Source organism: Phascolarctos cinereus, unplaced genomic scaffold (genome assembly GCF_003287225.1).
Source record: "Phascolarctos cinereus isolate Bilbo 61053 unplaced genomic scaffold, phaCin_HiC Scaffold_1;HRSCAF=81, whole genome shotgun sequence".
NCBI classification, from domain to species: domain Eukaryota; kingdom Metazoa; phylum Chordata; class Mammalia; order Diprotodontia; family Phascolarctidae; genus Phascolarctos; species Phascolarctos cinereus.
In genome coordinates this window covers 5,628,175-5,643,230 of record NW_027555514.1, presented here as the reverse complement: position 1 = coordinate 5,643,230, position 15,056 = coordinate 5,628,175, and the positions used below count along the sequence as shown (strand labels likewise).

The 15,056-nt window shown below is 48.8% G+C and overlaps 1 protein-coding gene across 8 annotated transcripts in view; it reads right to left on the bottom strand.

The window, feature by feature from the left end:
- Positions 1 to 12,998, bottom strand: part of SCIN (scinderin) — a 64,534-nt gene extending 51,536 nt beyond the window's left edge. For 4 of the 8 annotated variants that reach the window (XM_078150639.1, XM_021000023.2, XM_021000024.2 and 1 more), the window contains exons 1-3: positions 12,593 to 12,997; positions 6,436 to 6,590; positions 2,741 to 2,902 (exon numbers count right to left, since the gene is read on the bottom strand). In XM_078150639.1, the coding sequence (XP_078006765.1) occupies positions 2,741 to 2,902; positions 6,436 to 6,590; positions 12,593 to 12,797 (522 nt within the window). In that variant the 5' untranslated portion in view covers positions 12,798 to 12,997. Of the gene's footprint in view, positions 1 to 2,740; positions 2,903 to 6,435; positions 6,591 to 10,974; positions 10,996 to 12,592 lie in introns of those variants that run through there. The other 4 variants (XM_021000025.2, XM_021000027.2, XM_078150640.1 and 1 more) reach the window with 3 other exon arrangements.
- Positions 12,999 to 15,056: the final 2,058 nt, after the last annotated feature.

Sequence of the window (15,056 nt, the reverse complement as noted above, 5' to 3'; positions counted from 1 at the left end):
AGATCTTTCACATACTGAGGAGGAATCAAAGGGGCTGAGATAATGGAGACAACACAGAAATCCTTGATACTCCATTTTCTGTGTGTTTGGGGGCCTCATTTTTTAAGATCTCTGAACTTTGTGTGCAAAGGATGTAAAAATATATCTCATCTTACAAAGAACAGTTATACGAGATCCTCAAATGATGGAAGGGGGCCTTTGGTTTTCCAGCTTGATTCGGGGAAAGGTCAAGAATCTCTGAGGGTCTTCAGGGGCTTACAGTGAAATTATCTGGGGTAGAATTGCCTCCATTCCCCATCCTTGGGTCACACCCATCATCCCATTAAATAAGAGGCAACGATTTTGGTTAAAGTCATCTTCTGACTCATCTTACCCAGCCAGTACCCAACTAATAATCCTTTCTACAACACCTCCAACAACTGAACATTCAGCCCCGAGTTGAGTATCTCCAGTGACAGGCCACTCACCACTTGTGGGCTCTAGACAATTCTAATTATTAAGTTTGTCTGACACTATCACCTTGGTCATGTTTACTTTAATGGCTTATTTTGTAGATGTGACCCCTGTTAACCTCTCTAGGCTGTCAGCTTAGGGCACCGACTGGACTAGATCTCCAAGTGCCTTTCCAGCTTTCAAATTCTATGACTTTAAGATTGGGCAATTAATTATTCCAGAGAATTTCAACCATGGGCCAAAGTAATTCACTGGAGGCTAAAAAGCCATTTGTGCCAATTAATTACCCCATAAGCAACCCGTGAAGCCACGAAACCCACTGAGACACCAAAGGGCTGAGGCTGCTGTCTATAATATAACATCAATAACAATGATAATAATAAAGAGTGCACATTAATACGTTTAAGACTTTCAGAGAGCTTTCTGGGTACTTTTCCTTTGTCAGGGGCAATGACAAGATTATTATCTCTGGGAATGACTGAATCTTATTCTCATTGGATTTGGCTTAAGGAGGGAATAACATATACTCTCAACTGCGTATGGAAATCTATCTTACCCTACAGGAAAATACAGGGGGAAGGGGACAAGAGAGCAGGGAGATGATAGAGGGGAGGACAGATTGGGGAAGGGGGTGATCAAAAGCAACACCTCCGAGAAGGGACGGGGTCAAAAGAGAGAATAGAATAAATGGGGGGGGGGGTAGGATAGGATGAAGGGAAATATACTTAGTTTTCCACAACATGACTACTATGGAAGTGTTTTACATGACTACACATGCATAACCTGTATCAAGTTGCTTGCCTTCTCAATGAGGGTGGATGGGGAGGAAAGGAGAAAATTTGGAACCCAATGTTTTAAAAACAAAAATTTTTTAAAAAAAGTGTTTTCATATGTAACTGGGAAATAAGATATACAGTAAATTGAGTATACAAATCTATCCTATCCTACAGGAAAATTGAAGGAGAAGGGGATAAGAGAAGGGAGGGAGAGACAGAAGGGAGGGAAGATTAGGAGAAGGGGTTTTCATAATGCATGCCATCTTGGGGTGGGGGAGGGGCAAGATGGGAGAAAACTTGGAACTCAAAATCTTGTGGAAGTGAATGCTGAAAACTAAAAATAAATAATTTTTTAAAAATAAATAAATTTTTAAAAATATTACCATCTCCCATTTTATAGATGAAAAACTGAGGCTTACACACTCTAAACATCACTAAAGGAGTTTAAGTCAAAGTTCAGATTCAAACTCACATCTCCGGCTCCAAGTATTACATTCCTTCTCCTTCCCTAATATGGCAGTTTCCCTGCCCCCCTTTTTTTTTTACTCCAGATAATTATGATTGGATGATCTCTCTCAACACTATTATCTCAATCACTGAATGCTCCTGGAGTGCCTTAGGCACCATGCCCCTCTCTGCCAACAGCCAATGCAATCCCCATGACAACCAGAGTTAGGCTGTGGGGACAGCTGTAGAGGACAGAAGAGATCTCAGAGGTTATCTGGCCTCATTCCACACATAAGGAATGTGATTTGCCCAAGGTAATGGAGCACACCCAACGCACAGCTAGTAATTATACCCAGAGGCTCAGATTCCAAATCTAGCATTCTTAGATATAAATGAGGGAATCCCTGAACCTGATGCTCTATATCTAGGCAAATGGCACCTCCAGGGAGCCCTCAGAGCTTGGGCAACTACTTGTGCTCAAGGTCTGTTTTCACCCAAACTCAGGAAAAGAAAAGACAGAAAGTGGAAACCATTAGTCCTGGCTTTCAAGACTTACTTCAATGAATAAAGTAGAAGAAGACATTTCAATAAAGAAATTATTTGGGAATGTTACTTAATTATGACCATCTGGCAGGAGCAACCAAAAAAAATTTAAACCATTCATTGAGAACCTTTGAGGCGACAATTGGCATTCTTCGCTAATTCTCCCATTCTTCTTCACCTAAGCCATATTTACATCCCCTCACAGAAGCCTTGGCACAATGTCAGGCTGTAGGGGACCTGATCAGTGCCACATTAATGGAATAATTCCACCCCTAGCTGATTTTTTTTTCCTTTTCTCTTTCAGGGTCTGGTGATTTTGTGGGTGGGGGCTCTCCCAGTCCTCTCCCCACCCCATGCAGATCACATAATCCTTTACCAGTTAGGAAGCTTTCTTTGTTGCTGAGCCCAAAGATCATCACTCTATGACCAATGTAAGGATGGCCCTTCAAACTCAGCAGATCTGGCCCTCAGGGGATAGATGTGCAGTATATTTTTTCAGTCCCCCATAGTGACAAACTTACCGGTCCAAGATCAATAATGAAGCAGTCTCCCTTGTTGAAGCTGGCCCAGCTGAAGGGGACCTCTGTTGCGCGGACCATCCGGCGGCCCTTTATATGCAACAGTCTCTCAGCAGTCAGATCATTCGTGATGACGTGATTGAATCCAGATGCCACGCCTCCAACCTAAGCAGAAAAGGAGAGGTGCCATGAGACTTCTCCTTACCAACATGGCGGCACAAAGAACACTAAGAGCTCATGGAAGAAACACATGTCATTAAGACTAGGGTGTGAGAAATAAAGACACTCATCACCCATGGCCTTTGACCCAAGATCTCACTGAAGGTTCTATACCACAAGGAAGACCAAGCCCAAAAGTAAGGTCCCCAGAGTGACAAACCGTGCATTGCAATCCCCAGTATGGTGGCAAAGAACTGGAAACAAAAGGGGGGCTTTAACAAATGAGCGACTGTTGAACAAATTAGGGTACATGAATACAAATGGACTTCGTGAACTGTAAGTAATGACAACAATGAGAAATTCCAAAAATCCTGGGAAGACTTGTATGCCCTGATGCCTAGGGAAGAAAGCAGAACCAGGAGAATGATATGCATAATGACTTCAATAATGTAAACAGAACAGTCCAAAAAGGCTGCTGAACATTTATTAATTGACCCAAGAGAACAGATGATGATGACATCTTCATTCTTTTGGCAGAGGAGTCAAGAACCGGGGACAGGAAATGTCTACATTCACAGTCTCTCCTTCCACTCCTCAACACATTGCATTCTGGCTCCTGGTGTTACAAATGATCTCTTAATTGCCAACTCTCTCAACACCATTTCTCAATCCTCACTCAACTCTGTTGCATGGACACCACACAGCAATTAGGGGGCACAGTGGATGGAGTGCTGGTCTAAAAGCCAGGAAGCCCTGATGTGTGAGCTTGGGCAAGTCACTAAACCTCATTCAGTCTCAGTTTACTTACCTATAAAAGTGGAGATAACATCTACCTCACAGGCAGGTGACTGGGGGGATAAAAGGGAAGTAATAGATGCAAAGCACTTTGCAAACCACTATATAAATTCTAGTTTTTATCATCATTGACTATCTTCTTCCTCAAGTCACTCTCCCCTTTGAACCTGAGTTCAAATCCAACCTCAGACACTTACTAGCTATGTGACTCTGGGCAAGTCACTTACCTTGTCTGTCTCACTTTCCTCATCTGTAAAATGTGGATAGGAATAGTACCTGACCTTCCTTGGATAAGCGTGAAGAGCAAAAGACGGAGTACTTGTGAAGCCCTTAGTGCTATGTCTGGCACCCAGAACATGCTCAATAAATGTTTGTTTCCTTCCTTCCTTCCTTCCTTCCTTCCTTCCTTCCTTCCTCCCTTCCTTCCTTCCTTCCTTCCTTCCTTCCTCCCTCCCTCCCTTCCTTCCTTCCTCCCTTCCTTCCTCCCTCCCTCCTTCCTTCCTTTCTCCCTTCCTCCCTCCCTTCCTTCCTTCCTTCCTCCCTTCCTTCCTTCCTTCCTTCCTTCCTTCCTTCCTTCCTTCCTTCCTTCCTTCCTTCCTTCCTCCCTTCCTCCCTCCCTCCCTTCCTTCCTCCCTCCCTCCTTCCTTCCTTTCTCCCTTCCTCCCTCCCTTCCTCCCTTCCTCCCGTCCTTTTTTTTCTGGTTTTTCAAGGCCCTGCCCTCTCATGGTTCTCCTCCCATCTGACTACTCCCCCTGAGACTATTCTAATTGCCTCAGTGATTGATTCAGCTCGACAGTTTTATCTCTATTACATGGCAAGGTCCAGTGAGGGTAGGGCAGTCTATTGGGAAATGACTGTTATAAAAGAATAATACTAACTAGCATTTCTGCAGTCCTTCCAGTTTTGCAAAGCACTGTACATGTAATTTCATGTGTAAAAATAAAAAGCTGTAGATGTTTTTAGAAGACTGATCACCCAACTGGATAAAACAAGAGGTCTTAGGGCACCCAATAAAAGAACGGCAACAGCATTAGGGAGTGTGAAGAATACAACTGTGACTGAGATGAAACTCCTTGGCAAACCAATCCCTTGCTTGGCTCTGAAATTGAAATTGTTTCTCCTCATTTCTTCTCTTTAAAAGGATTCAGTGTTTACAGAAAGACCACAAAGAGCCAAGAGGCTGGCAGCAATCCTTTGGCAAATGCAGTTCACCTGGTAGCCTGAGCCAGGCCACGGGCAATCAAATGTGGGAGCTGGACTGGATCTCAGTCATCCACCCAGGTGAGGTCTAAGGTCCCAGGAAGGGAGCAGATGCACACGTCACCCTGAAGGCAGGGTGGGGAAGCACGCACCAGCAATGAAAGGGCAGCAGGGAAATGCCTTCTCTCCCCAGCCTTCTTTTCAAGCATCTTTTCTCTCATGAGGAAAAAGGAAGAGGGCATTTTATTTATTCCCTTGCCCCACTGGGGATGACCAGGTAGAAGGGTGCATGCTGCCTGCGTGTTTAAATCCTCACATTTGGAGGATTTTGCCCAGCTCATTTTGCTCCACCAGAAGACACTCAGCTTATTACCACCCATCACCTTGGCTAACCTCTCCCTACAGCAACTGGCTAGGTTCCTAAGACTAGGCTGATTCTCAGTCACAGAAGAGATTCTGCTCAGACAGTTGGGAGAATCTGCCAAGTATTCAGTATCAGTTTAGTAATTCTGGGGCTCCTGGGCATGCTAAGGCTTTGTGTTTTAAATTCAGAGCTCACCTGGTAGGGCAGGGAGAAAGACAGCAAATGGTTTTCTAGTCTTAGATATTTTCAATGCTCCCTTATCTCCACATGTGCATTTCCTATCAAGTACAGCTGTGGTTTCAGATACCGCTCAGGGTCTGGTAATTCCTGATTTGAGCTCTTGCCAGAGCTTTTATCTGTAGAGTTTTGCCTTCTCGGGGAGTTTCACACTGGTGACTAAGGCATGGACCTCAGCAAGGAGTAATGCTAGACTCTCTTCATGCCTGCCTTTCAATCAGATGCCGAGCAGGCCAGGACAATCTGCTCTTGCCAACAACTTGCAGGATCCCATGCGACTCAGACTTAGTGGGCGCATTTGGTCCATGTGACAGGAGCAGGACTTCACTTACTGACACAGTGAGGTGCCTAAGGAAGAGAATTGGCCCTGACCTTCTGAGGCTCCTTCCTTCTCTACATCAAGAAGCCAAGACCCCAACACACTGTTCAAGCCCTTCTCTATTTAGGAAGGATGGGAAGGAAGGCAAAATGAAGGCCACTGATGCTTCATAATGGCAAATAAGCCAGGAGATGATGACCTTGACCGCTGTCACATGCACAGTAGCCGAAAGGACTACAAAGGGATGGCATGGGGCCTGGCTCCCAGGGCAATCAGAAGGCCTTCTGGGAGGCCTGGCTCCCACTGTGGCTGCTTAAGATTGAGAAAACCTTGAGCTAACTGGGTGTCAGAATCAAATTTTCCGACTCTTCTAATCTTTTGGGAATAAAAGGAGACACTAGATGGAAGAGCCAAGACTGAGCCTCTCACTTCGCATCACAGGGCCTTCCTTGGGGCTGGAGGGTTTCAACAACCCCATGAAATGTGAAATGTCACTTACACCTTTGAAAGGCGCTGACAAGTGTCTGCACATCACTGCTGGGAACCAACCTCCCTTCCGGACTCCAGCCTCTCTTCCAAGGTCAGACTGGGAATCAGGCCACACCTGGGGGGTTGATGGCTCACCTTGTATTTCAGCCCTCCTTTGAAATAGCTGACAAAGTCAGTAGTCTCATAACCTTGCAGTTCCCGACTCTGCACTGGCTTTCCTCCGAGGTAGTCATCCATCTGCATGGTAAAGATGGCAGCGGCTCCACTCTCGTCTTGAGTGCATTCCTTCCCTAAAACAAGAGGCAATGATGCTGCATTAATCTGATGAGATCCAGACTGGAGGCCATTAATGTATGGACTCAGGATTTCTGCTGGCCAAGGAAGCCAGTGCATGGAAATATACCCAACAGCCAGGCTTGGGTCCTTTTACAGAGGGCTTCTAATCAGACTCAAGAAAATATTAACACTAGAGGAGAGCTTCGAGATCTTTTGGACAGCTTGTGAAATGGGAAAGTACTGCAGTGTGCCCCCGTAATGCTGATGATTAGCAGGTTTGTTCGAAGATGGGGAGGATCAGGACAAGGGCTAAGTTATTTTTTTCCACCATGTTTAAGGTATTGCTCTCCTACATTTGGGTGAGTGCTTGAAAAGACAAGCTACAGTTCAAATCCCAGCCCTGGGATCCCGAGAAGATCACTAAATGCCCCCTCCCAAGCTGCTCCAGGCCTCCATGCCCTCATCTGTAAAGACAGACACCTAATCATATGGTCTCTGAGGGCCCTGCTAACTCTAGCTGTGTGATTTCATGATCTTCTCTAGTCCTTGTCTGCATAAAGAGGGGGTTGTACCAGATGACCTCTGAGGGCCATTTAGGACTGCAAAGGTATGATCCACTGGTCAGGGTGGGTGGGTGGGGGTATGGCCATTAACATGTAGGGTCTCCCAGTAGCCCTTGTAGCCAAGAGAACACCTAGCATTCTCATAATAAATCACCTCATACTTGGGGGATCTGGATGGAGTTGGAACGGTCCTCAGAGATTATCATGTCTATCCTCCCATTTTACAGATAAAGCAACTGAGAGCCATAGTTATTAAATGTCAGGACATTTACAGGATCTGTAAGGCATGTCTTTATTCTCCAAGATAACCTTTGTTCCCAAGACAACATTATTTCTCTACGTATGTAAAAGCAAAAGACAAACTAGCCCACATTTCTTTAAAAATATTCACTTGTTCAGCCTTTTTATTCTCACCAGCCGAACAGGCCTCATTGAGGGTGAGTTAGGACCCTGGGTTCATCACCTGTGGAAGGTGGTGTTCCTGCCATGTCTCAATCCAACACCGCTATCCCTCACACGCTGCCATTTTACAGATGAGAAAACTGAGGCTCAGACATCAAGAGACTTGCCTAAGATCACATGGGTGGTAAATGGCAGAGCCAGAATTTGAACCCAGGTTCCCTTTCTCTAATGTTCTGTTTTGCCAAGAATCCACCATTAACTTTCCACTCCTCTCATCCCTCCCCACTTCAAATCTTTTATTAAAATCTCTTTCCTTAAAAAAAAAAAACCAAACCCCTTAATTTCTACAGCACAAAATAAAAACCAAAAGTGGCTGAAAACCTAAAGGACGACACAGACTATTCTGACCCTAATGCCCTGTTCTGCACATCCAGGGCGCTCTCGCTGATCAGCGACAGGTCAGCCTCTGAGGGGCGTCCGAGCCCACTGCGCCGCCCACCAGCCAAGAGCCCCCATGCTTTCTGCCACTCCCAGACACTCAGACCCTGGGCTGCTGCTGCGTGAGGGGCCAGGTCAGTCTGCCCTTGCCCCCCATCATCACTGCTGGGTCCTGGCCCTCCCAAAGCTTCTCTTTCTGGTCTTTGTGCTATCCTATTACAGATTCCAGCAAGCAGAAAACACTGGATTGGGGGTCAGGGAAACAGGGAATTCATTCTGGCTGCTTATGCTAGCTGTGCCCTCCTGGGAAGGTTGCTTAACCTCTCTGATCCTCAGTTTCTTCATCTGTAAAATGAGCCTGTTTATAGCACCTTTCCCATAGGATTGGTGCAAGCCTCAAAAGAGACAACCAATCAACCTATCAGCACTTATTAAGTGTTTGCTGGGTACACTGGGCACTGTGCTAAGTACCGGGGACACAGAGAAAAAGTAAAGGCAGCCCCTGCCTTCAAGAGCTTTACATCCCAGGGGCAAATAGCCACTGTTAAAAGTGGAAGAGATCCACAGAGCAGGTGGAAGATTATCAGCAGCTGAGGACAAGACATCAGGGTCGGGGGAGACCTGGAAGGAGCTCCTTCCTTCAGGAGGTGGGATGTAAGCTGAAGCTCCAGGGAAGCCAGGGAAGCCCAGAGGAAGAGGGCAGCAGGGAGGGCATCCGGAGGTGGGGACAGCCGACAGGAGAGCAGCCCTGCAGCGGGAGCTTCCAGCTTCAGCAAAGTCTGGCCAGTATGGTCCACAACAGCGGGGGATAGGGAAGCCCAAAGGAAGGTCCCCAGGAGTGGGGTGTATTTATCCAGAGAGGATTCCTGAAGAGATGTGCCCAGGGAATGCCAGGAATAAGAGTGCCCTGCCATCGGACAGGGTGAGCTCCAGATCTATGCACTGGGGCTCCGTCCAAACCCCACAAACTTGTCCTAAGCTCTTGTCCGGCACCACCCCAGGGCTGGGATGCAGAGACAGCCATGGGCCAGGGCTTCCCCTCAGGGAGTGGCTGTTCTTTCCTGGGAATACCCAGCAGCCCAGAGAGGAGGAAGCACAGCTCCCATCCTAGAACACAAGTCTTGGCTTCCATCTGGTACAATGGACTCTGCAAGATCCAGTCCATAACTCTCTGGCTCCTTTCTCCCCACCCAGATTTCCTCTGGCAATCATAAATATTTGTTGTTGTTGTTCAGCTTGTCCCATTCTTCATGACCCCATTTGAGGTTTTCTTGGCAAGCATACTGGAAGATCTGCCATTTCCTTCTCCAGCTCATTTTACAGATGAGGAAACTGAGGCAAACAGGGTGAAATGGCTTGTCCAGGGTCACACAGCTAGTGTGTGAGGCCAGATTTGAACTCAAGTCTTCCTGACTCCAGGCCCAGCGCTCTAACTACAGCACCATCTATGTATTAAATGCCTATTACGGGTTCCACAGAGGTGGATGAAGGAGTCTTGCCTCCTTTTTGAATTCTCAGGGTAACAATGAATAGTGGATAATAATAAGTTATAACAACTCAAATTTATATCAAATTTTAAGGTTTACAAAATGCTTTACAAACTTCCCATTTTATCCTCACAAGTCTGGGAAGGCCGTGCTGTTGTTGTGTTCACTTTACTGAAGAAGAAACTGAGACTAAGTGACCTTCCCAGAGCAAGCCAGCTATGGAATGTCTGAGGCTGTATTTGAACTCGGGTCCAGCAGGCTATCCCCAAGCCTTCTGGGTGCAGGAGCTTTAGAGGAGATGACCTCCACCTCAGAATTTGTGATGGAGAATAAAGATGGGCACAGGCAGGGACTCATGGAGCAAAGCAGAAGAGCCTCCCCACCCCCAAACTGGTTGGGTTTTTCTCTTTCTTTCCAAGTAAACAGGAAAGTTTCCCTTTCCTCAGGGTCCCACACCTCACACTTTTCTGTTCCATTCTGGGGAGGCTATGGCAGCACGACCCAGAGGCCTAAAGTCAAACCACGGACAAAAATATGAAGCCAACAGAAGGGATGGGGTGAGGGGGCAGGGACCAAGGGGAAAGGGAAAACACAAAATCATCCCAAACAGGAAGCAGGGTTAGGACAAAGACTGGACTGAGGCTCGGATTGTTATGCAGATAAGGAGAGCGCTCCAGAACCCAGACGACTGAGTCTGAGAATTAGAATCTTAATGGTTGTTTAGCGCCCACATAAGCTGGATTCAATGGAACCCAGCTTCCCTGACTGAAGGGCTTCCCCTCCCCCATAGCAATCCCAGAGTCTTGCAGATTCCCTTCCCAGTGATGGGAAGCTCACCCCCTCCAGAAGAAGCGCACTCACTTTTGCATACCACTTCTAATTATTAGGAAGTTCTCGTTTACCCCGCAATAGGTTGTGCTGAAGCACGCCTCCCTGTAAATTCGGACAATGGAGCCAAGGCACGATTCATCTCCAATACTCAGGGTTAAGTCCAGTACCCACCATCATAGCCAGAGGGACTGGCTACTTCTCTTTGCCCAGAGCCATCTCCAGTTGCTAGTGGCTTCTTGGGCGCTTGTGGCCCAATGTATTTACATCACATTGTACAAAACAAGCAAGCCCCAAAGCTCATGAGCAATTATAGGCGAATACACCCAGATCAGACCTTGGCATAGCAGCCGAGACTTTGCAAAGCCCCTTAATTAATTAAGCGTAGAGACTTAGGTACTGATCAGAAAATTATCCCAGCTTTACAGATGAGAAAACTGTAGCCCAGGGAAGTTAAGGGAGTTGCCTATAGTCATGCTGTAGGTGGGAGAGGTGGAATTCCAACCCAGGTCTCCTGGGCTCCAAATCTAGAACAGACTTCAACACACTACCCGGCATCTCTGAAAAGCCTCATTTGAGTAATTAAAATGGAAAGTAGGTTCTAAGAATGTGGCTTGCCATGGAAATCATTAGAAGAAAGACTCTCCCTCTCCCCTCCTCCTTCTCATCACAAAACTAACCTCCTCTGGCCAGATGGAGTTTTTGCTCTTGGTATGGCCAGCAAAGAATCAGTTTGTGCCCGATCTGAGCCCGCCTCGGGAGGAGGGCATGGAATTCGGGCACAGGAGGCCAAAGATGCTGCCGCTGGCTCCTGGCAGCTCCGGTGAGGGAGCTCAGGTGACTTTCTGAGCCCTCAGTTTTCTCAGCTGGAAGATAAACAAGCACACCTTCTAAAGAACTCGAGTTGGGGAAAACGTACTGCTCTGCCTGCGCTGGCCAGCTCCTGGAGGCTGAACACAGTAACCCAAGGAAAGACACACAGTCCCAAGGAGAAAACCTGTAACAACAGCCAGCCCTCCTCTCTGCAGCAGGTCTGGCTACGAGGGTTCAGGCCAGCTTTGGGGCAGGGCTCCTTTGTAGGCTATGTCCCTCCCTCTTGTCCCAATTACTTCTCTTCCTTTAACCTGCTGGTCCACTTCCCGGGTCAGTTAGAAATAAAAACTTTGCTCTTAGGGACAAGGAAATGTTTTTGGGTGCATCCCCAGCAAGGGTCCCAATTCAGGCCCCCATTTAGTTCCTCATAGGTAAAATGAAGGGGCTGGATGCCTGCCACCTAGCTCTATCATCCCATGAAGGGCAATACGAGGAAGATGAAGGACTGCGGACAGACGCCCTGGTCTCCAGCTTCTTTATGACTTCAGAATGAATATCGTCTAGCCCTCTGGTGACAGGTTTTGGTGACCGCCCAAACAGGCATCGGACAAATATTGGAGCCCTTCCCCCCGCCCCCCTGCACTTAGCAGATGAAGACATGGAGGCTCCCAGAGAAAGGGATCGTCCCAAGGTCACACAGCCACCATGCTATAAAGCCTCAGCACCATCAAGTCAGTGCAATTCAATGACCTTTCCTCAAACTATTGCCGGTGCCAGACGGGGGAGGATGCAGACTCAGGGGATTAAAATAGGCGAATCTCTAAGGAAACACGGGATGAATTAAAGCCTGAGGAGGATCAGGGAAAGCTTTGCATGAGGAGGTGGCCCCCGAGCAGAGCCTCGAAAAAAGCCAAGAGGGGAAGCAGTGCGGGTCAAGGAAATGGTGCTGCCTTTACTCCGGGACCCGAACATCAGCAGTTCTCCTACTTCGGTTTCTGCGACCCTTCTGAGACTCAGTTTCCTCCTTGGTAGTAGGACGGGGTTGAGTTCTAAATTCCCTTCTAAACGAACGATCCTCCGATCTTGGGCCGAACCCTCGCCCACTGTGAGCCTCAGTTTCCTCATCTAAAAACGAGGTCCCTTCCAGCCCTCCATCTTCTCGGAGCTCCGGAGGATCCAGGGTACTCTGCCTCATCCCGCACCTTTGCTCGGAGGCGCGGCTGACTCTCACTTCCAGGACCTGAACCCCAGCCCCTTCCCGGAGACTTGAGGGGACGCTTAGGACAGTCACGGAGCCGGCGCTCTCAGCCGCTGGCACACACGCCCTCCCCTGACCGCTGCCAGAGTTGGCAAAGCGAAACTCGGTGGGAAGAGGACGCCCAGGTCTCAGTGACGGCTAGCTGCCCACCGCAGCCACTGCCCAGGCACTCGGGGAGGCCCCACCCCCACTCCCCCACTCCCTCACTTCCCCACTCCCATCCCTACCGAGCCAGAAGTGCAGGCGGTAGGTGAAGTCGTTGCGGTGACCCTGGCGAGTGCAGAGCACAAGATAGGCGTCCCCCACGTAGAAGCTGCCGTATTGTTCGGTGGGCACCGGCACCAGATCCATGTTCTCGACGCGCCACACTTGCAGACCTGGCTGGAGGCCAGCCCCGGCGAATTCTTTGTGGTACAGCGGTTGTGGGGCCATGATTGGAGGGTGGGGGACCGCGGGGACAGAGTGGGAGAGCGGCGATAGGGATAGGTGCAGCTGAGAGCCACAGGGAGAGCACCCAGAGAGCAGACGGCGGGGGTGGGGCGGAGGTGCTCCCGCACTGGGGAATGGGACAGGACGAAACTGACTGGGGCGCAGAAAGCGAGCCACAGTCTGAGGACCTACTGCCGCGCCCAGGTTTATAGGACGCCGGGGGCCTAGGGGCGGGGCTGCCCCGCTTCTTCACCTTCACCCCGCCCGAAGGGGTGGGGCCACACCACTGACCCCCGCCCCTTCCCGGAGAGATTGCCGCCCCCTCACCCAAGGGGTGCCTCCTGTCCCACCGCCCTGCGGGCAGGGTGTGTGTGTGTGTGTGTGTGTGTGTGTGTGTGTGTGTGTGTGTGTGTGTGTGTGTGTGTGTGTGTGTGTGTGTGTCTGTGTCTGTGTGTGTCTGTGTCTGTGTGTGTCTGTGTCTGTGTGTGTGTCTGACTGAATCTAAGAAGCGAAAGGCTGTGATAACTGGCTGCTGCCCCGACCTCTGGCCTCCTATGAGGGGCTCTTGGGGCGGACGGACACACACACACACACACACACACACACACACACACACACACACACACACACACACACACCCTGGGAGCTTGTCTCCGGAGAAGGTCCCGCCCTGGGCTCCAGGTGTGTGCTGAGATCGAAAACAGGAACCAGGCCTAGGTAGCAGAGCAGCTCTGACAGTTTCCCTTTTCTGTACCAGCTCCCTTTCTCCCTTAAGGTCCCGTCCTCTGACTAAGGCCCTAATCTGACTTCGAGGGATGAAGGAGGCTGGAGTGGTCACACCTGACACTGACCCCTTGGCCTGGCTAGTGGTGGCTGCCCCTCTCTGAGTCCCTGAAACCCCAGCACCCAGCCGCGGTGCCAGGCACACAGTGGATACCGTGTAGAAGCTTTATGGATGCTTGTTGAATGACTGACTGACTGATGCCTAGCATAAGCCTTCCTACGAGGCCTTGCCTCTGTCAGAGGTTTAGGGTCCATCGCTGTGGAAAGTTACTGGAGTGGGGGAAGGTGGAATAAAAGGTCTGGGGCAAGAGGGGGCTGCAGAAAAGGGGATCTCGGAGAGAAGGAGCTTCCAACTGAATGAAGTCTTTGGTTTGACTGGGGCTAAAGCCTCAGTTACCTAGTTAACACACAAATGGCCGAGGGTTGCCCCAACCATCGAAGGTGATAACCTTGCTTAGCTAACCCTAGAGCCCTCTAGTTAGCTGGAGAACTGGAAAGCACTGCAGTATCAGGAGACTTCAGATGAACCCTCCATCTGGCTCTTTCTAGCCAGGTGACACTGGGAAAGTCTTCTAGAGCCTCAACTTCCTCCTCCATAGAAGAGGGCTAATAACCCAGGCCATATTTCCTTCCTAGGTATTGAGAGTCTTCTTTTGAGATGTTCAAAGTCTGACATGACCATTGTCATTAGTGAAAGCATCTCTCACACACTGCCCCAGGGGTCCAATTTCCTGGAAAGAGTGGAAAAACCTGGAAGGTTCTCTCCTGGGGCCAAAGCCTCTCAGCCATCCCCAGAGTTCTGGAGGGGCAGGAGCAGAAGGGCCCCTTCCTTGGCTTCTCCAAGGAGCCCCAGCAGAGGATTTCTCCTGGGGCTCCTCTCTGGGGAGGGAGGGTTGTTTATGTGGCTGACTTCACACTGGGTACAAAGCCCTACCTGGCTTTGCAACAAAGCTGCCCCTGGTGTTCCTGTTTCCTCTGTCCTGGCTGGCAGAGACCTTGCCTTGCCTATGCCCAGAAAGGCCACAGCAAAAAGTTCAGAGCCCAGCAGAGTGGACAGGATCTGATTTCAAATCTTCTGAGTTTCCTTCTTCTTCACTAATGCCAGGAAGGTCATGAGCCAGCCACTCATTCTGGCTGTACAATTGGGTTCAGAATAAATGCCTTTTGGAAGAATCTGACAAAAAAAAAATAATAAAAACCTATTCTTTTCAAATCACTGGTTTTTCCAAGATATACTTATAAAAGCACAGATGCTTTAGGGCAGGAATTCTCTCTTGTGTCATAGACCTCCTTAGCTACTGTATGGTGAAACATAAGAACTCTTCAGAATAATACTTTTAAATGTATCCAGTGAAATACAGGAGATTACCAGGCTAGGCAGCATAGCAGATAGAGCACAGGCCCTGGAATCAGGAAGACTCATCTTCATGAGTTCAAATCTGGCCACACTATCTGTGTGACTCTGGGCAAGTCACTTAA